The sequence below is a fragment of the Triturus cristatus genome, chromosome 10 (assembly GCF_964204655.1).
Source record: "Triturus cristatus chromosome 10, aTriCri1.1, whole genome shotgun sequence".
NCBI classification, from domain to species: Eukaryota; Metazoa; Chordata; class Amphibia; order Caudata; family Salamandridae; genus Triturus; species Triturus cristatus.
In genome coordinates this window covers 181,155,286-181,181,107 of record NC_140593.1, presented here as the reverse complement: position 1 = coordinate 181,181,107, position 25,822 = coordinate 181,155,286, and the positions used below count along the sequence as shown (strand labels likewise).

At 48.0% G+C, this 25,822-nt stretch overlaps 1 protein-coding gene across 15 annotated transcripts in view; it reads right to left on the bottom strand.

The window, feature by feature from the left end:
- The window catches only part of PHF14 (PHD finger protein 14), a 1,035,579-nt gene that overhangs the window by 769,963 nt on the left and 239,794 nt on the right, over positions 1–25,822 (bottom strand). For all 15 annotated transcript variants that reach the window (XM_085630765.1, XM_085630766.1, XM_085630773.1 and 12 more), the window contains 3 exons: positions 25,483–25,620; positions 15,454–15,600; positions 4,816–5,086 (listed from right to left, as the gene is read on the bottom strand). In XM_085630765.1, coding sequence (XP_085486891.1) covers positions 4,816–5,086; positions 15,454–15,600; positions 25,483–25,620 — 556 coding nt within the window. The remainder of the gene's footprint in view (positions 1–4,815; positions 5,087–15,453; positions 15,601–25,482; positions 25,621–25,822) is intronic.

The window sequence follows — 25,822 nt, the reverse complement described above, 5'->3', positions numbered from 1 at the left end:
AATGGTTTTGGGCGCCTTATGCCTGAGAATGCCACAAAATCCTCTGTACCAATTGTTTGATGATTTATGAAGTTAGCAAGGACGAAATGTCTGAGGATCTTTGAAACCTGGAAACAGCCACCAAGTGTGCTTTGACGGATAAAGTTTTAACCCAGATTTGACCAAGTGCAATGTAAGGGAGCACTTGGTGAGATTCTGAGGATAAAGGGCTGAAAACATTTGGCCTGGCAACAGTTTCTACAGTCTAGCTAGATACCTTGCTTGGAAAATTCAGTGAAATCAGGAGCCATGCTGTCCATTTGAGAAATCCCAGGTCTTGATGAAAAATATGGATTTCCTCTATTGAAAGTAGATCATGTTGCTTGCCCAGTAGATTGCATGGAGCTTCTGACAGATGGAGATCTGTAAACCAATACTGGTACTTTAAACAAACAACTTCAACCAGGTCATCGAAAGTGCCTTGTATGTCAACTTGCTTGATCCAAAGCTGCATTTGTTGGTCTCAACATGTTGCAAATCAATCCAGTGCTGGATGGCTCCACTGATGAAAGATCATGGCACCAAGATCTTGGTTCAACTCCCACTCACGAGTAACATTCGCTGTTCTACTAAGCACATCCAGTCCGGAGTTGTCAGCCCTAGCACATGCTGCGCTGACAGAGAGATGCAGTGACTAAGTTCCAAAGATCTCAAAACTTTTCTGAGAGCTGGTGACTTGGTTCCACTCTGTTTATATAGAACATGGCTGTGCCTGTTCTCACATGAACTGAAGAGTTGCTCAAATTTCGAAATAAAACGGAAGTCCTTGCTTTTAGATCCAGAAAAATATATCAAGTATTTGTCCTTTTCCAAGCAACACTGGCTTCTAGGTCTTGCAAATAAGTGCCCTATCCTTTTATAGATATACCCCTTGTCATAGCAAAATGGTCATACTTGATGATACCTTCCACCATTCTAGTTCTGTATTCAGTCCGTCTTAATTTGATTCACGAACATTTTGGATACCTGAAGCCATTTGACATCCAACTCCTCCTGCAGAGGAAAAACTTTCACTTGCAGTGAGGAATCGGCAGAATGTATTAACATATCCCTAAAATGGACTTAAAATTGAGAGCAGTTATTTAATCACTGAATTTGGAACATTAGCGAGTGCAACCTCTTAAGTATCTCCTCCAACTGATATGCTTTTCTCACTGTTGTATCCAGGATCACACCTAGAAAATGAATGTGTCCAAAGGCATCACCTAGGATCAGTGCTAATTTGCTACTCTCTAATTTTTATAATTAGGATACATGGATTCCATGTTGTTTAATCTTTCCTCTGTTCTCCGGCAATGTGTGATGTGGGTCACATTGCTCAAATTCAATAGACTGATTAGTTCAATAAATTGTACTGAAGAGTCGCTGTATGGTAGCAGGCAACAAAGCAATCATTCAATTTCCAAATTCCATTTTTTATGATGCGGGTCAGTGGACGATTTAATTTTTAGCATTGCCTTTTTAGACTATATTGAAACATTACAGGCATTAGTCTAGTTGTTAAACCAGACTCGAGCTTCCTAAATATGCAACACAGTGGCTTCATTCATCAATGTGAAAGACGTCACAATTTCATCATGACACAACACTATAGATGCTGAAGTACCCCTATAGAAGAAGGGCAGGTTCTCTCGGTGCTGCCTAGTGGCACACAAAGGCCACCAGAGACAATGATGCACAAATAGCTATTGATAAGCTAAAATATTTGAGAATAGGTTTTTTACCGTCAACTACAATATATCACTTATGAGCTTTTTGTTGAAAGAATTTTCCTTTCTTTTAAAAATTAGTGACTCACAAGCAGTTTCATCTGGCTTATGTAAAAGACTATGTACGCATCTTTTTTTGTATAAAATCAAGCAGCTTGTTGTTGGACTTGGCCCTCTCTGCAGTCACCTACAAACTTATTGCCTTAAGCCATCTGGCTTTTTGAATTCATTTTTGTTGGCAATAGGACTTATGTGCACTTCACCACAGCGAAACAGTGCTAGTGCTCACTCCCTTAAACATGGTAAAATTGGCCTACATCTGGAATGTACCTAGGGCCTCTAAATTGAATGCTACTAGTGGGCCTGCAGCACTCATTGTGTCCCTCACTAAAGAAGCCTTTTAAAACATGTAACAGGCCTGCCATTGCAGCCTTGAGTGCAGTTTTAAACTACCATTTGGAAAAGGCAAAATAATCCTTTGGCCTGGCTAAACCTTCCTTTTTAATACATTTAAGTCACCCCCTAGGGTAGGCCGTAAAGATTGCGGGGAGGGTGCTTTTATTTGAAAAGTAGGATTTGTGGGTTTAAGTTTTACATGTCCTGGTAGTGAAGAACTCCTAAAGTCACTTTTCTCTTCTGTAAAGATTTTCTCTGCGATTGAGTAACATGAGGTACCTTATTACATTTAATAACTTGTATCTTTTGAGTGGGAGCAGGAAGAGGTATGGGGTTTAGCCTCACGTGATTTTTAATTTAAATTGCTCTTAAATGCTAACATCTACTTTTAAGACATTGCTCTGAAAATGGCACTTCTAGAAAATTGGCATTTTCTAGTCCTAAAGAACAAGTTACTTTCCGTCTTTAACACATTATCAGGTGGTGATGTTCGTTTGGGATATATATCAGGGTCTGTATGCCCTTGTGATTCAATGTCAGTCATTTTCAAGCATGTAAATGTCCAGTATTTGTAAAGCGCAAACAATTACCTGAACGTGTCATGGCGCTGGGGGGCGTCGGGATGATTTAGCGAGCTCTTGCCCAGAGTCACATGGTGCTGGCCTGATCTGCCGCCGCCCCAGGGATCGAACCGTGAGCCCCGGGGTTCAGAGTCAGTCGCCCTGGCCGCTGCGCCACGGCTCTTCCATCCCCTGGATGTATGTTTTGTGGAATGTCTTGATTATCCTCTCTTATTGGTCAATGAGGAGACATATCACCTGCATCAGATAATGGTGGTGAGTGAGGTGCTGGAGAAGATGGTAGGGGTGGTATTCGCGGGGTAGGTGAGGGTGGAATAGGGATGTGCAATGAGCTAGTGGCAGCATCCTTTCTCTTTTTCTTTAAAGGTTAAATAGGAGCGTCCAAAGCCTCTTAAAAACACAACCGCTTTTTAGATGAAGGAGCTTTTGCTGGTTGAAGCACTATTCTTTTAGTTTCAGGCTGAATCTGGAGCCTTTTGTCTTTTGGGTCGAGCCATTGTAGAAATTGTTTGAGGATTGGCTCCGGTGGAGATTTTTGTCTGAAAACAAAGCATTTCGGTGGAGGAAGCTTCGATTATGTTGGAGCTGTGGTTGGATTTGAAATGGTCTGTTTTTGTAACGGTGCTGATACCCAAGATCGTGGGGCTGCAGACCCCGATGTCGAGGAGGTGGAGGCCCCTGCTGCAGGCTGAATTTTCAGAGCCAAGCCGGAGGGCGTGGCTTCTGAAGAATGTTTTCTGTGAGAGCCATGACTTTTGTGCAGTGGCGGAACGTGAGCAGGCTTTTCGGTCAGAGAAGATGCTTTGGTCTTTGAAACAGGCGTATAAGTACTCACTGTCCGATGCTTTAGAGCCGGCTGAAGCGTGGTAGAGTCCTCATCGGATTGAGACTCTAATCGTGGATCGATAGGGATTCCTCTTTTGCTGCAGAAGCTTCTTCGTTCTCCTCCTATTGTCGACCGAAGATGTCTGGTACATTGTCCGCTTGCTTGTGCTGCATTTCTTGGCATCGAACACGTTGCTCTCAAAGAGTCTTTTTGGATCTAAAAGACTTGCAGGCCTCACAGCTTCCCGCTTGAAAATCTGGCAAGAGGGATATGTTGCAAACGGAGTGTTGGTCGGTATGAGGATACTTGGAGTGACAATTCGGACAGAAGCGAAATGGAGTGCATTCCATTAGCAGGTCATTCTCAGAAGGACGTTGAAAGTGTGGAAAGAAGACCTAACCAGGCGTGGCCCGAGGAAGCGAGCCGAAGACTCGCTACGTAGAAGGGTGATCGCTCAGACGCAATAAAACTACCCAATCGAGACAATACAGTCAAGTGGAGATACTAAAGAACCGAAGAGAGCATGAAGGAGTCTCGAACCGGAGCGCAAGATATTACATCCGAAATAGTCGGCGGAAAAAAACAATCTGAAGATGGCATCGATGAGCACGCACTGTATTACCAAGAGGAGGAGTCACACAGCCTTGTGACTCGAAGAAATGTCTTGGAACAAAAACAACTTGCATTCATTCGAGCCCAAAACTAGATGGCGGACTTATGCAAAGCATGTGTTTCTACAGCACACATGCCTCAAACATAATGTTTCTACGTAGACGCCTTAAAGAGTCTCCCTCCCACACGATGTGCTGTTGAATATCTGAAATAATGTGGCCCCTGGAGTTATGGAGTTCAGTGGGCTTTCACCTCATTGGCTGGACTTTGAGTCTTTCGAATGATGTATAGAGGGTACTAAGGTAAATGTTTTTCTTTGCGTTTCCATGGACATTTAGGCATAATTCAAAAAACGTAATCGATTATGAATCTAATGCTGGAGAATATACAACTTTATTTATACATAGTATTAAAAGAGCATTTATGTTTCAGACACTACAAGCAATGTGGGTAGGAGAGCAATTTTCGTCACTGCCCCATATTTAGAATTCGATTAAGGCCACATTTGTGTAGTAAAATATTTTCTTGCAGACACAAGACTGTCTACTTCTCCATTGCGAATTACGCCTTTACTTTACATTGACACTATTCTTCTAATAGTTACCCCTTTTTCAGTGGCAGAAAAAAAAAAAAACTTTATTTACATCCATACCTAGGTAATAATTCACAAAGTCAGAAGTCAAAGCAGGCTGTTTATACTTTCTTCTTCCATCCACGCTTGAACTGGTATCTGAGGTGTCCACAGGAAAAATGTCAGTGCTGATTCCCATCAGTTCAGCTTTACGCATCAGCTTTCGAATAGCTGAGGCACTGCTAGTGAGAGGTCTGGGGAGCTTTTCCCTTGGAATCCATGCCTGAGGCCTTGTGCTACGCGTTAGCTCCGATTTGGCACGGTACTGCTGCAGTCTGGTACTTATGCGGGCCTAAAATAAAGAAAACAAAATAATTTAACATTATCATTCTGATGGAATCAATAATTTGAACACTCAATATATGCATTAAAAAAAGCTAGAAAATTACTTCCTTGTAACACACGATCTCCATCATGGCTATCCTTATTAAATTCTTAAACCATTCACTAGATCATTGTAAGTGCAGAATCCTTTCATACTTTGAAATAATTGAGACAAAAAAAAAAAGAAACACCTCAAATGCCTATATACAAGCAACATTTTATGCCTGGACATCTCCAGCGGATCCAGTGCAGCACATCCAAATGTGGTGATGTAAAAAGAAAGCTGTAGACTTTGATTTATTTGCAGTGCCTGCAGAATCAAGGTCACATTTAGGGGTCTATTGGGAAGTTTCCAAACTACTGTTGTCTAGATCGGAGAAAGGCTTTTTCATTTGGTCTGGTAAACTAATATCAGTCAATTTTGCCACCTCCCAATACGCTTGGAAATATTGACTTGTGGAGGTCACAGTGCAGTGGATGAAGCTGCTAGAAGCAAAGATTTTTTGTTCTATAGAGTCCAGTCGGTCTAGAGGTGGCACAGAAAAGGCATTTGGGTTCAATTTAGCAGAGGATCACTGGGCTCTCTGGAGAGGGAAAGTGCCAGTGAGATGTTTGGGTCAGTGATTTGTCTGTGGGCGATGGGCCCAAGAACAGCTTCTCCCAGGCACCCAATACAGGCTACATAAGCACCTCTTTGAACAGTCTGCAAAGGAAGGTCCTTTTCAGTCAAAATGATGGCTTTGGCTTCAGTAGTGGACAAAGTTAGCTCAAATGCCTCTGCTGGTTTTTGTACCACTGAAGTGATCAAAGAACCATCCTCAGAAGGGGGCCCTTCAAGACAACTTTTGTTTTTTAATTCAAGGAGGCTAGGATATGTGCTGTGAGAGGTGATCATCTGTCCCCGAATCATCATACCGGACATAGCCATAATCTTTGCCCTGCATGACTAGAGCATCAACGTTGGATCTGAAGAATTTCTCCATACAGACAAATCTCAGGGCCCTATTTAAGTTTTATGAGAAAAGTTCAATATCAAAACAGGCTTAGACGTTTTCCTTTACCAATCTCCTAGTCTCTGCCGACTTTAAGAGTTTTGAAGGGATCAAAGAAATAGGGTCTGCGAGAAGCGCAGTACTGATGTCATTGGTGGAACTGAGCATATGGGTGGGTGTGGGGGGAGTCGGTGAATTGGAGGCCAGTCACTTAGTTAGAAACTGCACCAAGAAAGGATCTGACTGTGCAGGACCCTGCAAAGTAACAAGTTCAGGCCGACTGGGGTGGAGTGCGGACCAGATATAAAGACCAAGTTTGGTCAGCTGATGAATGTATCTTCAGTCTGGAACGTGGAGCGGTGTGCCACACTGTGGCATTACAAAACAAGCATTGGCATAGCCAATAGGTCTCGCCTTTGGGACCTTATAAGTATTTAGTTATGCAGCACAATATCCTTGGTGCAACAACGTTAACTGTTGCATGGCTAAACACTTATAAGGTCCTACAAGTCCTATTGGCTATACCAATGCTTGTTTTCTGTAGTTTTAGATATTGTGAACTCGACCCTAATGTATTGAAGCGCTTTACATTATCACCAATTATATTACACAAGTGCACGTTCATTGTTGGTAGGCGCGGGGACATGAAGTGATTTGCTCAGAATCACAGTATGTTGAGAGGGTGCCGACTCGAACCTGCTTCTCCAGCTGAAAAGTCGGCAGCTCTGGCCGTTACTCCACATCCTCTCCCCTCATGGGAGGAATAGCGCTTATACCGACAAAATTATACTTCGAAGCACCGAGAGGCAGCAGGTGTTGAGGGAGGGAACATGAAACAGAAGGACGGAGATAACCGAGGGAACAAGTGAGCGAGGGAGGGCAAAATTATCCAAATCTGGTGTTCAGGTAAATGATTACTTTTCTAGGCATGGCCCATCCATTAGATGTGGTAAAGTGTTTTTGTGCTGTCGTGTTTTTATTGCCACCTAACACAGCGAGGAAGGTACGCCTTACATGCAGAGCCAGTGGCATAAAATCTACAGAGAAATAGACCCTTTCCAAAGCTGCATCCTGCACGCGGCTTAGTAAAGCAGTCACGGGCTCTTCTACTGAAATATGGCTGCTGTTCGGAGATCCAGAAACGGCTCAGGGAGTTAGCCCTTCCGATGCAGTACCGAATAAAACAAGCAACGCGAAGGGCACGGCAGCGCTGGCCGTTACGCCACATCCTCTCCCCTCATGGGAGGAATAGCGCTTATACCGACAAAATGACAAGTCGAAGCACCGAGAGGTAGCAGGTGTTGAAGGAGGGAACATGACAGGGAACGTAGAGACGGATGAGCAAGGATGGACTGTAAAGGTTAGAAGCGGAGGAAAGAAAAAACCGGTAAATGGAAGAAGGGAACAGGAGAAAGAAGAGGGAGAAGAAAGAGAAGGAAGGAACTGTTGATGGGGAAAGGGGTATGTGAGAGTGAAAACGGGAGAATGTGAGACGAAAAGAGAGAACAGGACATGCATAAAGGGAATGGGAGGCACAGGAGAGAGGAAAGGAGGGAATGTTAGAGCCAAGAAGGGAGGACAGAAGACACGAGGGATCAAGAGAGACTAGGGAGGAACAGAAGATAGAGCAATGGACGAAAGATGCAAGATGGAATAGGACAGGCAAGGAGGGAACAGAACGGAAAGAGAGAACAGTGGCGGAACAGAGGAACTGCGAAGACACGAGCAAAAAGTAAAACAAGCATTGGCATAGGCAACAGGTCTCGCCTTTGGGACCTTATAAGTGTTTAGCCATGCAACAGTTGATGCTGTTGCAGGAAGGATATTGTGCTGCATAACTAAATACTTATAAGGCCCCAAAGGCGAGACCTATTGGCTATGCCAATGCTTGTTTTAAAAGCCATGTTGCACAGCTAGACCTATTGGCTTTGCCACTGCTTGTTTAACCAATAAAATGTTGAGTCTTCTTGTATCATGTTGCCTTTTGTAAGTGTCTTCCCTGTGATCTTGATTGGAATGCTGGGGCTGGCTGGAAGCCCTTCTCTTGGCACGGGCACAGGTGAAACAATGAGAAGAAGTGTCGCGCACGGCCAGTCAGGGTCCATGCGGGATAGATAGATCCGTGACACATTTTCAATATATCTTCTTAAAATAAACATATGTGCAGAAAATGTAAGAAGAACCTATTCAGATAATCAGTCGCTATAATAAAAAGATGGCAGGGCTTTGGCCGGCCTACCTGTGACAATGTTGGTTGCAGATTATAAACATAAACTAAAAGTCATGTTTCTTTTAGAAGCTTACTTTAATGTGTTACAGCTGGTGCGGACGCTGGATTTAGTGAGGCCCCCTTAGCAATAACAATAGTTGACCGAAAAACGGGGATAACCATACTTTTTTGCGCATGAAGTGGGAATGTGTGCTGTTGTTGAGCAGTTCGCGCATATTTTTCCGAAAACATAAACATTGTGTTTTTTTCCCTTTCATGATGATCTAAACAACTTGCTTTTTTTGTTTCTTGTAATTCACTTCCAACGATAGCCAGAAGGCTTGCAAGAAAAAGATGCACCAGTTTTAAAAACACTCACTAGAAGGATGACAGACGGACATCCCTGTCTTGTTTCACACGTGTCACAAGCAGGCTAAACACATCACTGCAGAAGGCTTGTGAACCCGCCGTACTATTTCTCATGTTAATCCTCTGACAGACAGTGTTAGTTTCTGTCTTTGGATGTTATTCAAGAGTCGAAACTGAACTCATCACTTAATGTCACTTAATGTAAGCAATTTAATTTGTCTAGAGAAATAAAAAAAATCTTTGTTTAAAAAAAATAGTACCTAGAAGGAAATCGTACTGCATGGTAACCTCATAAACCTTAGAAGAGCTTTTAAACTATATAGCTGTACGTAGAGCCTTGCGGACACAGATAGCCTATTTCCGGCACTCTCTTCTTCCCTGGCCATATGTTACAGCTTGTCAGGTGACATAAACAACAAGCGTTGGCCACGCGCGAGCGGCCGGAGACGCAATATGTGGTGGGGGAGGGGGAGAAGCGGGAGTTGTGTGTGCGCGTGCGTCATCGTGATCGCGATCGCTCTGAAAGCGAAAGTGATCGCGATCGCGATGACGCACGAGTTTTCAAAGTGCTGCTGGCGGCCGGCTGCGCGCGTGCACGATCGCATGAACGCAAGCGTTAGGCCAGCCAGCAGCACTTTGAAAAGCCCACATACAAAATGTCTCTTCGAGCCTTTTGCTCAGCGAGACCTAAAAAGGGATGCGAGGTCCCAGTTGAGGATGTGTTGCACAGTAGCATTTCTGATGAGCAGCAAGGGCTCTGGTGTGGGTTTGCTTCAAAGCTGGGTCAGTTCTGATGAGGGCTGAAATGCAGGCTTATATCCAAGCTGTGTTCCGCTATGTCAGTTCCAATGAGTAGCTGAAAGGCTGTGTCAGGTTTGTCTCTCACTAATGGGTTCTGATGAATCCACAGCTGTGCTGGCAGTGCACCTTTAGCCCTACCTCCAAGGGTCCAGCATGGTAGGGGAACATCTTGGGGAATAGGACTCGCAGGAGGTCGAGTCAAGATGTGGGAGTCAAGATGGCTGAAGACTTTTCTATCCATGACACTCTGAACAGGAGGCCAGCCAACTAGCCCTTGGAGTCACTCTGGTGGTCAAGATGCATATCTAGTCCTCCTCACTTAGTCAGCAGGGCAGCAAAGTAGCAAGGAAGTTCTTCTTGAAGCAGAGCAACACAGCAGTCGCTATGCTTAGTCTTCTAAGGCCAGACGTGTACTGAAAAGCTGGGGCTGAGGGTCCACTATTTAAACTTGGTGCCCACTTTGAAGTGGGAGAAGCTTATAGAGTCCTCCTCTTACAAAGGTGCCTGGAATTTTCTGTCACCCCACCCTGGCCCCAGCATGTATGGGTCATGAAAGACTACTGTGAAATTCTTTGTGAGTAAACTGGAGCAGATACTTTGTAATCTGCAAGTGTGGTAGGTGATAGCTTCTCCCTTTTATCAAGTCAGAGATGGCCTATCCTGCCAGCACCTATTATCCCATTGTCTCACCATGTCGTAGTAACACACAAAGACCAAATGACAGCTGCAGCTAGTCATGTTACCCAGGATACAGGCACCAAATGGTTAGGACATGAAAATGCCAACTTAGCCACAAAGTGGCATATTCAGAGCTGCTACATAAAATCTGAGCTTACCATTAAAGAGGGTTTTAAATTACAATCCTTTAGACACCAAGCTCGACATTCTGACTTGCTTGTAATTGAAAGTTAGCACTTATTAGATGTAATAAAGCAACCCAATGTTATCTTATGGGAAAGGTAGGACTTGTAGTAGTGAAAATCGAATATTAGAGTTTTCCACAACCAGGATAAGTAAAAGTTAAAAGTATAAGTTCATTTTTTTTTAACCCTACGGTCTGTTTACGGCCCACCCTAGGGGTGACTCGTGTATTAAAAAGGACAGCTTAGGCCTGGAAAAAAGTTTCCTTTGCCAGCTCGAAATGGCAGTTGAAAACTGCAAAACTGCACACACAGGCAGCAATGGCAGGCCAGAAACGTATTGAAAAGGCTACTTAAGTGAGTGGCACAATCAGTGCTGCATGCTCACTAGCAGCTTTTAATTTACAGTCCCTGGTTACATGTAGTACCACTTTACTAGGGACTTACAGGTAAATTAAATGTGCCAACTGGGTGCATGCCAATTTTGCCATGTTTAAAGGGGAGAGCACAAGCACTTTAGTGCTGATTAGGAGTCGTAAACTGAGCAGAGTCCTGGGGCCAACAAAAATGACTTCAGCAATAACAGAGAGAATAGAGCAAAAGGTTGGGGGGTCAGGTGAGAACTACCCTAAGGTTGACAGGTCTAACACTGATTCACAGTGGCAATGTACTGAACCCTCAGTTGCAGTTGAACAGTAGAATTATCCATGTCTAAGAAGACATCCTCATATTTTTCTGTATCCATGATACATGGAGGAAGGTGGTTCAATACTTTAATAAGCTACGGATGGTGGGCAAAACGTAGTGGTACTTCTCGATGCTCAGGAATCACAATTTCACCAAAATCTAATGCTTCTTCCACCAATGACATCATAGAGATGGGAGGATCTGCAGAAAAGAAGATGCACATCAACAAGGGGGCCATCAAAAAGATTACTGACATCTAGGTAACTATCAAGGACTTGCCCAACAAGGTGACTGATTGCTGTGAATGGTGGCTCGTCTGCTAACAGGATTATACCTTTGGATGATGGTCTAGAGGGAAACTCATGATTTACTCACCACTTTTGCAGTTTGAGAGTCAGAAAGGTGGATGTCTGTATTAAGAGTAGAGGACTGTGTTTGTATAGCAGATTTCACTGGTAACTCCTTGGCGATTACCCCAGGCACATCCAAATGGTTTCTTTTTAGTACATTTTTTCCTGAACCTCTGGTGGGTGCACATCTTGCAGAATCCTCCCTGGAGACGGAATCCCTCTTGTGTTCTTGTAAAAATAAAGCCTGTCATGAACGGTGTTACAGGTATGGCATCTGGATGCCTAATTGTTGGAAATGGGATTTCTGGTTGGCTAGGGCTTGCGCCAAAGCCAGGCAGAAACCACCACTCTAAGTCAGGGCTGGGGAGTTACACGCCAAAGATAACCCCTGCTCACCCCCTGGGTAGCTTGGCACGAGCAGTCAGGCTTATCCCGGAGGCAATGTGTAAAGCGTTTGCGCCGCACACAGCAACAACACCCTAGGCCCACCACAAAAGAAACTCCACACAAGGTTATATATAAAAATAGCCTTTGTATTATACCAAAACACATTAGATAATATTCACACAATTTACACTGTGCCAACTGGCACTGGGCAGAATTTACAGGGGACTATTTACACAAGACAGGGCCACATGGACCACTGTCAGAATTATCAGAAATCACCAATTGTAACTGTAGCAATGTAGAACAAATAATAAATGTAGGGCACAACCGGTACCCACTGGTAAAAGGTAAGTACACCCTACGCAATCCTAAACACCTTAGGCATATATCACGCAGGGAACCATGAACTCACTAGCATAACCTATACTAGGAAAACAGTCTCCTATGCATAGACACATTGAGGAAATGAAAATAACAAAGGCAATGCACATTGCGCAAACGTACACAGGTAACAAGAACCATGTGCCCTAGGTGAGGGCACAACAGAGGAAAACTGTCCCCAGGCCAACTTGGCCTCTCAGGGGCTCAAACGCCCTTTGTCCAAAATGTCAGGGCTGGGCTGCGCAGGCAGCCAAGGCAGAAGGCACAAAAGATCAGGCCTAAACGTGGCAGCTGCCCACTACTAGCTGGGCAGCTGTGCAGGCCGGAATGTCTAACAGGAGGCCTGGGCTCTCACTGGCCCTTTAAACAACTATGACCCCCGTTGGAGCACACAGGCTCTGAACAAACATTACGCAGCGCTGGAGCCACCTAGGCTCGGGGAATAGATGTGTGCCCCAAACGTTGGAGCCCCTCTGGGCTCTAGAATAAGAATAATGCCCCCAACGATGGAGCGGCCCTCTGGCAGGCGGGGCCGCTCGAGCACTGTGCCTTCACTGGCACTCAAAACTGAGGGCACCAATAAATGCCCCCAAGCACTGCTTCTCTCCACTCTGTGTGGCACCGCGGGGCTTCCCTCTCTGATACGGGAGCCCCGCCTTACCTTACGCAATGTGCCAGCCGGTTCTCCTCACTGGCTGCGGGCTTCTCACGGCGGGGTAGGCTCCCGCCGGCAGGTCAACTTCTCATGGGCGCCAGAGGACGGTAACGGAGCATACACGCTCCGACTTCTCTCTTCTCTTCTTTCTCCCGGCACCACGGAGCTCTCCCTCTTTCTCGGGGCACCGGGCGCAGGTGCCTCCTTTGTCTTCGCGGTCTTTCCTGCCGCCGGGACTTCCTGCCTCCGCACTGCGTTTCAATGACGTGGCGGTAAGAGTCCCGCTTGTCAGGCAACCCTCCGGCTTCTCATGGCGGCGGCGAGGAACTTCTCTCTTTCTCTTTACCGAAGCGCAGGGTGGGCTCCCGCCTTCGGTCAAATAAAAATGCAATGGTGGCTCCTCTTTTCGAAGCACACAAAGCGGGGTAGGCACCCGCTAGGAAGGCGCCGCAATGCGGGGTGGGCACCCGTTTTTAGAAATAAATCCCGGAAGGCGGCAATAACGCGGGGTGGGTTCCCGTTTGATAAATGGCAATAGCGGGGGAGTCCCTACGGCGGGACTCCTTCAGCAGATGAGGCAGCTCAGTGCTGCAGAGCCCACGCGCTCCTTGGAGAAGAAAAGCGCTCCGCACCAAAAATGAAGCGCTTTCAAAGCGCTAGGATGGAGAGTCCCCTAAAGTCCAGGGAAGGTCGTTCAGGAGGCAGGGGGGCAAGAGCTGGGCCCAGGGGCCAGCTCACAGGGCCCTCCAGGCAGGGAGGCAGTCCCCAGTGGCGGTCTCTCCTGGCGCCCAGCAGCAGCAGCAGGCCCCCAGGCCCCCCTCCAGTTAGGATCAGAAGAAGAACATTTTACATGGGGTCACAGCCCCTTTTTATACACAGGTTTCCTTTGTCTCAAGGTGCAGGGAAGGGGCGAACCAGATGCAACTGGTTCCTGAGCACTTTGTTTTGCTCAGCCCCTCTCCCTATTCACAGAACAGGCCAGGGTCATCAGTAGCACCACAGGGGGCGGAGCCAGCATTGTGTGGGGAAAGCCCAGCCCTATTCAGGTCCCAGGTGTACTCCTCCCACCCATCTGGATGTAAATCTCCCTATCCACCACTGGGGCAGACCCATCCTGACTCCTGGAGCCAGGCACACCAGTCAATCACACACCAGATAGTCACTTCTCATTTACTACACAGTCATGCCATCTTCTAGAAGTGGCACTTCTACACTAGACACAGTAACGCCGCACACATCATCGCGCAGCATTTAATCTCACGAGTTTGCACATACCAAACTCGACCCTGCACTCCGCACGCACCAGGAACTACCATGGACACATACATTCCCCATGCATTCCTTTGGGAGGGCAGGTCAGTCTCACTAACTGTAACACAGAGCGCACACACTTTCCAATGGGACACAGTGTAAAAGCGCCTAGAGGCCTAAAACCACTTACACAACATAGGGAAAGAGCTAGGATAATTGCAAAAAGTTTTGGGGGTGAACCCGCCAGAAGGGCCAAGTCCAACAGTAATGCTTTGGATGGAGGCAGTAAATGCATTTAAGATGGAGAAACTGCACACAAAAAATGTAATCCACAAACTGAACAGGCCTTAAAGAGGCAAACACACTCACTTTTGCTGCAGTGGGTGCAATAGAGACTGGGATGACTTGCAGGGAATTCCAAAATGAGATACGATGTTCTAAGGTGACTCAAATTGGCAGGGTAGAAGTCTATCCAGGAACTCTCTTACACTGTATGTGCAGTACAAAATAGTTGTGGTGGCATTTTGTGAGAGTGATAAGGTGCATTCATCTCATTATTCAAAGTTGTGGTGATTTTCCATGCGGTGAACATGCTACTATACAGAAACACTGTTCTGGGCATATGACAATTTTACCAATGTTTTTTTGGGGTTTTTTTTTAAGCAGAGTTTTATATAGCGCAAACTTGACCCGAATCCAATCAGGTATCAGAGCGCTTTACATAGCACCAGTTACGTAACATGAGGACACACATTCATTTTTTTTTTTGTTAGGCACGGGGAGATTAAGTGATTTGCCGAGAATCACAGGATGTTTAGCGTCGTTACCGAGACTCAAACCCAGTTCTCCGGGGTCGAGCGACCTAACCGTTAGGCCAACTCCTCTCCCCTTTTGTCTTCTTTATTTTTGCCTTTCCTTTTTTATTTCTTTACTTCTTTGTCCTTTTACTTTCCTTCTTTACTTTACTGTGGTTTTAAATTACTGGGGGTTTACAGCCTGATCGGGGGAATCATTTGATAATATCACTCTATGAAAAAGCCAGTTCAAGAGAATAAAAAGACTTAAAGGCAGTTTAATGTAGGAGAATGTGGTGTTTACAAAAATGGGGAAGATGTAAACTACAATTCAAAAACATGCACTCGATAGATATATGTAGATTACTCGGTTTCAAATGGACAACATCAACCAACAGACAAGCCTAAAACAATTTTGTGCACATCCCTTTATTTGTCTCATCTTACAAATGTTATTTGGATCTGGCATTTCATGCCCGTTTGATTTAAATAAAACAAACATTTCTACAACAATAAACATATTTAAATTGTAGTCACAATCTGGGCTTTCAATTAACTCTGATTAATATTATAAACATAGAATAAGCCTCATATCATACCTGTGCTTCAGGTGTTAGAGTTTTCTCTCTCTCCAACATGGACATCTTACAATAAGACTGTAAAGCCAAGTAGTTCTTCCGCTTCCACTTTCGGTCAAATCGGTCCGCATGTTGTTTACAATAGGCAAAAAAAGGATCTGCTATATCCTAATAGAAGGGTATAGAGAATATCGAAAGCAATGGTTAGCACCGTTGATATTTTTAAGTACACCAAAATGCCATCATTACATTGATTGTTTTAGGTAATTGCATTTTTACAACAATTATTTTTCAAACAAGCATGCTCACAAATATCAGATTTGATAATGCATTCATTTAGGACACAGTTTATCAACTGCATACATTCAAATTGTATTATTACGCGCAGGAACAAGATAGTGAGTCAAGGCATAAATGTACAAAAATGTACTATAGAGAAGAAAAAATAGTATAAAGAGCATGTGCGGTGTCATCCCTGTTCAGGGGCCAAAGGGCAAGCCGGGACAACTAGGCCTCAACCTTGGAATCGTTTGCTCCGATATTCCGGAGTCTATCCTGTTATGGCTCTGAAAACTGAGAGAAGTACAACCCCTTCAGCAATTGCTCAATAGTAGCGATGGCTCACTTCTGGTCTAGGCAGCTTCTCCCCATCTAGGATAAGGTATTACTGTGATTATGGCAGAGGTGCAGATCTCCCCTTTGAAGGGTGATGTGCTGTCAGCAGAAGCTAGCTGTAGGTGCGTTCACCCAGTAGATGGGGATCCATGGGGATCCTACAGTCCTATTTTGGGCCAGTCCATGGTGATGATCTGCAGCTGTTGACAGGAGAGATTGTCCCAGATGAAGGCTTGATCATGGTGTGAACAGTTCAGCCTGTATGGGCTGAATGTTGGGCTTGAGGTGGCCACGCCTGGGCTGATTCTCTGGGCGTGGTGCAGCGAGGCACAAGCGGTCTTCGGCTTACAGAGCGGCCATGCACTGGCCACTCTTCTGTTGGCGACACAGTTTCACACTGGCTGATCTTTTGTTGACCACACTGCTACACAGAGGGTGCATTTTGACTCCGCATCACAGCCCCCACGTGGAAATCAGTGATCACAGACTGAGTCTTCACGATGTCCACCACGAACTGCAGATGACAGACTGCAGGCCCACAGGCACTGGTGTCCGCAGATCACTCGCCCCTGTCTGCTTCCTCTGAACATTCCAAAGACATCTGGGACATACTGCACCTAGCTCCTGCTGGACAGACACCACTCCTGCAGAGTTGGCATGCTTCTTCCCTCTCTCAGCAGCAAGGCAAGCTCCTAGGTGATTCAAGTCAAGTATAAATCTCTTCCAGAAAGAGGTTGGACTTAGGTGATACCCTCGCTCCTCCAGGAAGCTGGCTGCCGACAGACATCAGCTCTGGTTGCACAGCAGTCCTGCAAGTACCCCCTCAGTTCTCTATGTTCCTTGAACTTAAAGGACTTCGGAATAGAAAGTGAAGTAGCGGGGTCCCACATTCATACAGCAGAATCAGACAGAAGAGGTATATCCACCGTCTGTACCTTCATAACTAGTTTGTGGTGGTTGTCATTTCAGGTATCTTTTGAAGACTGCTCTCCAGACACAGCTTTTGAGTTGAGAGATATGCCTCATAGCAGTGTTTTGATCATGGAAAGATAAAAGTTGGGACTCACCTAAGCCACTGTCAACAAAGACATCATTGGAGAATTCTCATGTGTCCGCATGCGAGAATGACCAGGAGGATGCAAGAAGCCAGCAGACAATGCAAAAGATCAGGATATAATCTCACGCCCCTTTCCAAAACATGTGAATCATATCCCGAAAGTTCTGGCTCCTCTGAGATAGAGGCAAAGCTCAGAGATATGTTATTTCTAGTACTTCCCCTGTGAGAAGTTGGCCTGGTATATGCTGTCCACTAATAAAGTGGGCCCCTTGCACCAGTCCAAACAACCCTTGTGGTGATTTAAGAGGTCAAAGATAACCTTAGAAAGCAATTCACGTGGCAGCTGTGGAGAGCAGCCTTCGGGCATAGTCTTGAAGAAATGTTAAGCAGCTTGTTTTACCAGAAGACAACCTTAATGTATTGGTTAAATGAAAGGAGAACAACAGCGTAGTTATAAAAATATGTATTTATTATTATAACACCTTTATTACCTCACAGTATCCGCTACACGCAGATAAACACAAAGCACACAATACTATAGTACAGAAACAAACATAAGTAGCACTAATACACAGTAGGCTCCAGGGGGAGACCAAACCATATACTAAAATAGTGGTGTAAGAACCAAGACTCGAGTCAAGACAGTGTCTAGAGGGTGTAGAATCGCTGGGACCCCAATGAACCACCCAAGGTGAGTAATTAGGGACCCCACATAGAACGGGTGCAGTGTGAGAAAATGACCGCTTGCTACGTACAATTCAATGGGAGAGTCACGATGGACAAGTTACTTACCTTCGGTAACAATATATCTTTAAGAAACATTAGTTAGTTAGATTCCTAACCTTAGAATATCCCCAGGCGTCAGGCTGGATCTGGAAAGATTTTCGTCAGCAATACCCTTGCGCGTCGCTAGGCGTCGTCTGTGGCTCCGCGTCTGTCGTGATCGCCAGGATGACGTCGGAGTACTTAGACGCCGCCCTCACGCGCTGACGTCAGTTCTTGTACATAGCTTTCCGCACCAGGAGCGCAGAGCCATGCAAGAGACCGACACTGGTGCCATGAATCTCGGGCCCTGAAAGGGATGACCTTAACCCTAGATATCAGTTCGCAGAACGGGGAGGATGGGTGGGGGGGTTAAGGAATCTAACTAACTAATGTTTCTTACAGATATATTGTTACCGAAGTTAAGTAACTTGTTCATCGGAAAGAAACACGTTAGTTAGATTGCTTACCTTAGAATAGATACCCCAGCAATACCAACCCCGTGGTGTGTCTGCGAACCAAGATCACACCAGGAAGTCCTGGAGAACGGAACTGCCAAAGAAGCCATCTCTCCGGACTTGGCTGTCCAGGCAGTAATGCTTAGAAAACGTGTGCAGCGAGGCCCACGTAGCTGCCTGACAAATGTCCTGCAGAGGGACTCCCCGACACAGGGCAGTTGTAGCCACTGTGGCCCGAGCTGAATGGGCCCTCAGTCCCACAGGAGGCTCCTTCTTAGGCAAGGAATAACAGGCCTTAATGCACAAAACGCCCCACCGAGAGATGGTTCGCTTGTGCACTGCCCGCCCCTTCTTAGCGCCCAAGTAGTCAACAAAGAGTTGGTCGTCCACCCGCAACTGTTTCGTACGGTCCAGATAGAAGGACAGTGCTCGTTTTGGGTCCAGACGGTGGAGCCTCTCTTCCTTTTGAGGGATGCGGAGGTGAAAAGAAGGTGGGCAAAGTAACAGACTGGCCGATGTGAAAGGCAGTTACCACCTTAGGGAGAAAGGAAGGACGAGTCCTGAGAACAACCTTGTCCGGATGGACAGAGAGGAAAGGAGGCTTAGAAGAGAGAGCCTGGAGCTCACTCACCAGTCTAGCAGAGGTGATGACAACCAGGAAAGCAGTCTTAAGAGTCAGAAGACGAAGAGGACAATTATGAAGTGGCTCAAAAGAAGCGCACATCAGATAGGTTAACACCAGGTTCAAATCCCACAGGCATTATGAAGGGGACAGGAGGAAACATATGAGTAATGTCTTTAAAGAATCGAGCAACAACAGGGCACTTGAAAAGAGAAGGCTGATCAGGAAGCCGTAAGAAAGCAGAAACAGCTGAAAGATATCCCTTGAGGGCGCCCAGAACAGAGCCCTGCTGGGCCAGGAAAAGAAGAAAGAGGAGAACCTCAGAAAGAGGGGCGGAAAGGGGATCCACAGCCTTTGCTGTGCACCAAGCCAGAAATTTGTTCCACCAGCGTATATAGTTTAAGTGGAGGGACGCCTGGCTGCCAGAATGACATCACAGACTTCAGGAGGCAAGTCAAATGGCATCAACTGCCACGCATGGAGGTGGAGGCTGGACAGGTTCGGGTGGAGGACCGTCCCCTGCTGCTGCGACAGAAGGTCCTCCTGAAGAGGCAGTCGAATCGGGGGATCGATTGACAGACTGAGTAGCTCGGGATACCAGTATCTTCGTGCCCACTTCAGGAGGCAAGTCAAATGGCATCAACTGCCACGCATGGAGGTGGAGGCTGGACAGGTTCGGGTGGAGGACCGTCCCCTGCTGCTGCGACAGAAGGTCCTCCTGAAGAGGCAGTCGAATCGGGGGATCGATTGACAGACTGAGTAGCTCGGGATACCAGTATCTTCGTGCCCAATTCGGAGCCACCAGGATGACTTGGGCCCGGTCGCGCCTGAACTTCTTCAGCACTCTGGGCAGAAGTGGTATAGGCGGAAAGGCGTACAATAGACCGCAACTCCACTCGCGACGTAAAGCGGGGCGAGCGAGTGCCGCCTTGGAAATTCCAACGCGCAGAACTGATGACATTGCGCGTTCTCTTCGGTGGCGAATAGATCTAACCAAGGCTCTCCCCCACTACCGAAAGAGGTCTTGCGCCACGTCCGAGTTCAGACGCCAATCGTGATCCATCATGCACCAGCGGCTGAGTTTGTCCGCCCTGGCGTTCAGAGAGCCCTCCAGGTGTTGAACCACCAGGGTGATGCCCTGATGTTCCAGCCATGTCCAGAGGCGCAGAGCCTCCTGACAAAGGGTCCACGCCCCCCCCCCGCCCTGTTTGTTGCAATACCACATGGCGATGGTGTTGTCTGTGAACACCTGCACTACACTTCCGCGGACAGAGGGAAGGAATGCTTTCAGTGCAAGCCGGATCGCCCGCAGCTCCAATCGGTTGATATGGAGCCGGGACTCCGCATCAGTCACCACTACGTGCTCCGGTTGGGGTAGGGAGAGGGATCTGTCACTGACCCAATCGCAGTCTGTGAGCCACCACTGCAAATGTTTTGCAGTGCCCTCAGAGATCAGGACGTGGTTGGACAGGTTGCCCCGATGCTGGGTCCACTGGAACTTCAGGTCCCACTGCAGAGCCTGCATCCGCCATCTGGCGTGATGTACCAGCAGGATGCAGGAGGCCATCAGACCCAGCAGCCGTAGCACGAACCAGAACCTCTCCGATGAAAAGGAGCTTCTGGGAGGGACTCCGATGCGACTTCGGCACATTGATGGAGAACCCCAGCAAATGCAGGAGGTCGGCCATAGTCTGGAGGTGGGAAACAACTGCCTGGGGCAAGCCAGCCTTCAACAGCCAGTCGTCGAGATAGGGGAAGACTAGAACCCCTAATCTGCGCAGATGAGCTGCGACCACTGCCATCACTTTCGTGAACACCCGAGGGGCACTGGTGAGGCCGGAGGGGAGCACGGTAAACTGAAAGTGCTCGTGGCCTACCGTGAACCGCAGGTAACGCCGGTGAGCCGGCAGGACGGGGATATGGAAATATGCATCCTGCAAGTCCAACGCTACCATCCAGTCTCCAGGGTCTAGGGCAGCCAGAACCTGAGCTAAGGTGAGCAGGCGTTGATGCTCCTGAGGTCCAACATAGGGCGTAGGCCCCCTTTGCCCTTCTTGGGAACCAGAAAGTAGTGGGAATAACAACCCCGACCTACTTCTGGGCCAGAAACGCGCTCGATGGCCCCCTTGGCCAAGAGGGCCGTAACTTCTTCCTGCAGAAGTTGCAAGTGATCCCCCGACATGCGGTGGTACTGCGGTGGCATGGCTGGAGGGGTCGCCTTGAAGGGGAGGGAGTAGCCCCTTCGGACGATTTGCAGCACCCACCTGTCCGATGTGATGGTACGCCAGTGGAGCAGGTGATGGCAAACTCTGCCTCCCACTGGCGTGGAATGGGCCTGAAAGCTCAGACTAGGAAGGCTTTGAGGCAGATGCTGCTGGGGCAGATGTGGGCTAACCGGCTCTCTGTCCCCCTGCTCCGCCTCGGCGGAATCCACGTCCATGACCGCGTTGAGGCTGGTTCTGTTGCCTGTGGCTAGACAGACGTGTGGGGGCGCCCCTTCCTTGGCCATGAAAGGGGCGAAAAGCGGAAGTTTGCATGCGCGGAGCAGAGAGGCCCAAGAACTTGGCCATAGCCCGGGAGTCCTTAAAGCGCTCCAGCGCACTATCCGCTTTGTCGCCAAAAAGGCGACGGCCATCGAAGGGCATGTCCATGAGGGTGCTCTGGACATCCCCGGAGAAATTCATGGACCTCAGCCAGGCGTGGCGACGAATCGCCACCGTGGTTGCAATCGCCCTACCTAGCGAGTCCGTTGTGTCAAGCCCACATCGTATCGAGTACCGTGCTGCATCCCGCCCCTTGGCAATAGCCTGGGCGAGCCGTGTCTGGGCCTTCTCCGGACACTGGGGCAGCACGTCCGCCACTGTATCCCACAAGGAGTGGGTGTAACGGTCCAAAAGGCACGCGGTGTTGATAGAACGCAATCCCAAACTAAGGGAGGAAAACAGTTTCTTCCCAAACTGTTCCAACCTTTTGGATTCCCGATCCGGAGGAGCGGAAGGGAAGGCGGTCTGGGAGGTAGAGGCCTGGATAACCAGGCTCTCAGGGGTAGTGTGCACTGACAAAGCTGGGGTCGCCCAGTGTGGGGCGGTGGCGCTGGGCCACGTTCTGGTCCTCAGGAGGGACTGTTGAGGGCTTGGACCAGGTGCCCATCAGAACGTCCGTCAGTGCTTCATTGAACTGCAGCAGAGGCTCCGAGGAGCTTACTGGCGGTTGAAGCACTTCAGTGAGGCGGTTAGTCCTCACGGCCACTGCAGGGAGCTCCAGATGAAGGGCTTCGGCAGCCCTGCGCAGCACCACAGAATAGGTAGCACCCTCCTCCATAACCACGGAGGGAGGAGAGATGAAGCCAGTGTCAGGGGAGGTGTCGAGACCACTGGCATCCCCCAGCTCTTCTGCCCAGTCCTGACTTAACTGGCACTGCTGTGCCAGAGGGTCCTCAGACCCCTCCCAGTCGTTCCCGTCATCCGACTCCTGGTAGACAGGTTGAAAGGTCGATAGATCGGTAGATGAATCGGTCATCCATCGGCACCGGAGACGGCGGGCACGGACCGGGACTGAACCTGGGGACGACATCGTCCCAAGACGGCGCCGGGGGCGGCACCGAAGGGGTCGGCGCCGGTGGAGGGGTCGTAAGGTCGACCGGTGTCGACAGGGATCCAGGCCTGGATCCCACGGGGGCCTGCGGCGTCGGTACCAAAGTCGCCGCCGGGGCCGGAGCTGCCGGCTCGCTAGGCCTCTCAGTCAGACCTGCGGGGCCCAAAGGCGCGCCGGCAGGCCTTGACAGCGGAGCGAGACTCCTCATGGCCATGAGGAAGTCTTGGATCTCCGTCGGAGTCGCATCAGGCCCAGGGACCGGAGAGTAAGGGGCCGGATGCGACCCTTGCAGCTCCAACGGAGCTGCGCGGGTGGTGTCACCCGAACCCTCAGCAGAGTCGCTCGACCGGCGAGGGGAGTCAGAAGAGCGATGTCGCCTCTTCAACTTCTTCTTACTGTGCCTCGACTTACCGGAATGCGAGGACTTCGACCCAGACGAGCGGTGATGGAGCCGACTGTCGGATCTCAAGCAGCTTGCAGGACCGCTCCCGCCTAGTCTTCGAGGTCAAGGCCCAGCAGTCGAGGCACGACTCGGGATCATGGTCGGCCCCAAGGCACTAGAGACACCGGCAGTGGTGATCCGTGACCGACATCAGGCGGTGACAGGCGTCACACGGCTTGAACCCGGGCATCCCTACCGGCACCAGGAGTCGAGGCCGACCTGCACTAGGAACCAAAAAAGTTTAGTCAAAAAGAGACTAAAGGGTATGCTCTTCCCGGATCTGCGCTTACTGGCGCGGAAAAAAGAAGAACTGACGTCAGCTTGCGAGGGCGGTGTCTAAGTACTCCGACGACTTCATCCCGGCGATCACGACGCAGACGACGCCTAGCGATGCGCAAGGGTAAAATCTTTCCGGATCCAGCCTGACGCCTGGGGATATTCTAAGGTAAGGAATCTAACTAACGTGTTTCTTTCAGATAGCAGTTTTAGTGTTTAAGCACCCTTTCCAGTGGATTACAAGGAAACCCTTTGGAACATAGAAGGTTGGAGAGCCACCCCACCCGTGGATACCAAAGTACCAGAGTTATCCCAGGGAAGCAGGGTGTATAGGGTCGAAGTGGCATCAGAAACTGCTGTCGTTTTCAATGGGAGTTTTCAAAGAAATGCCACTGCTGGAAGGAAGAAAAGTATTCGGTGAAATCCGCAGGTGGAGTCTTGATAGAAAGAACCTGAAAGCAGAGGGGACAGAGTTTGGGTCACTCAGGAGTGACCCGGGGCTCGCTAGACGAATGCCCACCGATGTCGGGTGTTTCAGGTGCAAAGAAGGAGACCTTGACTCTGCAGCCACGGGGACCAGGAGACGTCAAAGATCACCAGGAGCCGGATATGAGCTGTCCCACGAAGGATGTTGATTGCTGATGGGTCCATGTCCGGCGGGAGCACCAACAAGCCTTGGCAGCGGCAACCCACGAAGAAGGTCGAGGAAGGTCACGGTCTGGCTCAGCAAGGACCAGGTGACTCACCACAGCAAGGGGAGTCAGGGCAGGCCTGGAGCAACCAGGGGAGCCCAAGAAAATCAGTGTTGTCCCTCAAATGGACCCTCAGGCCAAACTCACAGGAGACGAGAGGGGACCTCTAGCAGTTTTCACAAAGTATCAGCTTGCAGGGCACAGAGTGCAAGGAGGCCTGAGTCCTTTGTGCAGAGGTTGGGGCTATCGTTAGCCTAATGCACAAAGTTGTGGAACACCAACAAGCATATGCAATTGCCAAAAGTACGTCGTGCAGAGGGGTTCAGGTTATGCGGTCCCCACAAAGGATACTAGCCTCAAACTCGGTGAGAGGGCAGCTCGACCTCAAGGAATGTAGGAACCCACCTCCCGTGTTGCTTGAGCCTCCTGAGTCTGCAGGAGCTCAGGATCAGAAGACCGGTCAGTTGCGTTACAGTACCTGCGAATGCAGGGGAGAGACTCCTTCACACCAAGGGAGATACTTCAGATGTCCTTGATGCTCCACAGGTCCTGCTTTGGGCTATCAAGCGGCTTATGGCTGGCTCACTGTGAGCTTGTCCTATGTCACCTTTAAAGGGTCTAGAGATGCCTCATTAAAAGGGGGAAAAGGCTCTGACACAGCAGAACCTGGTCCATCAAGATGTTAAATCTCAACTCCACTGTATGCTAAGATAATTCCAACACCTCTGCCACCTTCCTTAAAACAAAAATGGAAAGGTGCTACCTCTGGAGTACCCAAGCCTGAGAGGCACTGCATCTCAGTCTAAGTTGATATGTCTAGGCCTCTGGCATTATAGTAAGGCAAGGTAGCCAGCTGCATCTAAACAAACAGGGTGGTAACAAGTCCACTAATTCCAGATCCAATGAGTACTCCACTGAAGGGGAGTATGGCGAGGTGATTTACACTCCGGAATCTCAAACAATATTGTAGAGTGTGTCATCCGATCTACTTCTCCTCTCGTTGTTGGGTTTCTTCTTCTTGTCCTTGGAGAAATAAGAGCAGGAACAAAAACTGACACTGGTCATGCACACAAAAGATAAAAATCTTGGTCTCATGCTTTTTGATGGTTTTCTAGTGCGCAAGGCAGTTCTTGTCACACAACCTGGAATCATGCTTCGACACCAAGCACCAGAGGCACAAATCACGAGGATCAGAGAATGACATTTGTTGACTGCAATCACAACAAGGTTTGGAGAGACATCCATACCTACTGCTCAGAAAAAGTTTGGGAAAAAATTAGGAATATCCAGACAGAAACATGTAAAATCACAAAAAGCAGCTTTGGATCTACCTCGTGGATGCATAAAAAGGGGAGCTCATGTTGTGCACCGGGGTGGCACTACAAGGTTCCAGTGATGTCACAAATGTGCAGTTTCTAGTGCTGGAGAGCTATGAAAGGTTTCCAGATTAAGTCTGGGAATGTTCAATAGGTGAGGAACCTGCAGGTAGAAGTATCCATCATAAATGTATTTACAAGATTCCCAAACCTAACCTCCTCAGCAGCTGCTTCAGACAGAAGTCCTTCCCTCTGAGCACATGTCACATGGAAATAGGCTCTGCACATTCCGGCATCACAGCTAATGCAGACACCTGTTCTTGCAAAACGTGGATCTTCACAGAAAGTACACTCCTAAAAAAAAAATTGAAATATATACAGGAGACATGCACGCTTAGATTTCAACATAAATACACAAGCAAACTTATACAAAACAATGTATATTACAACCCATCATGTTTACGAGAATTCTAACAAAGACCCCCCCTCCCAAATACACCCAAAACATATAATAAAATGCAAAGCAGACAGATGACATCAGCGCTCAAAAGCACTT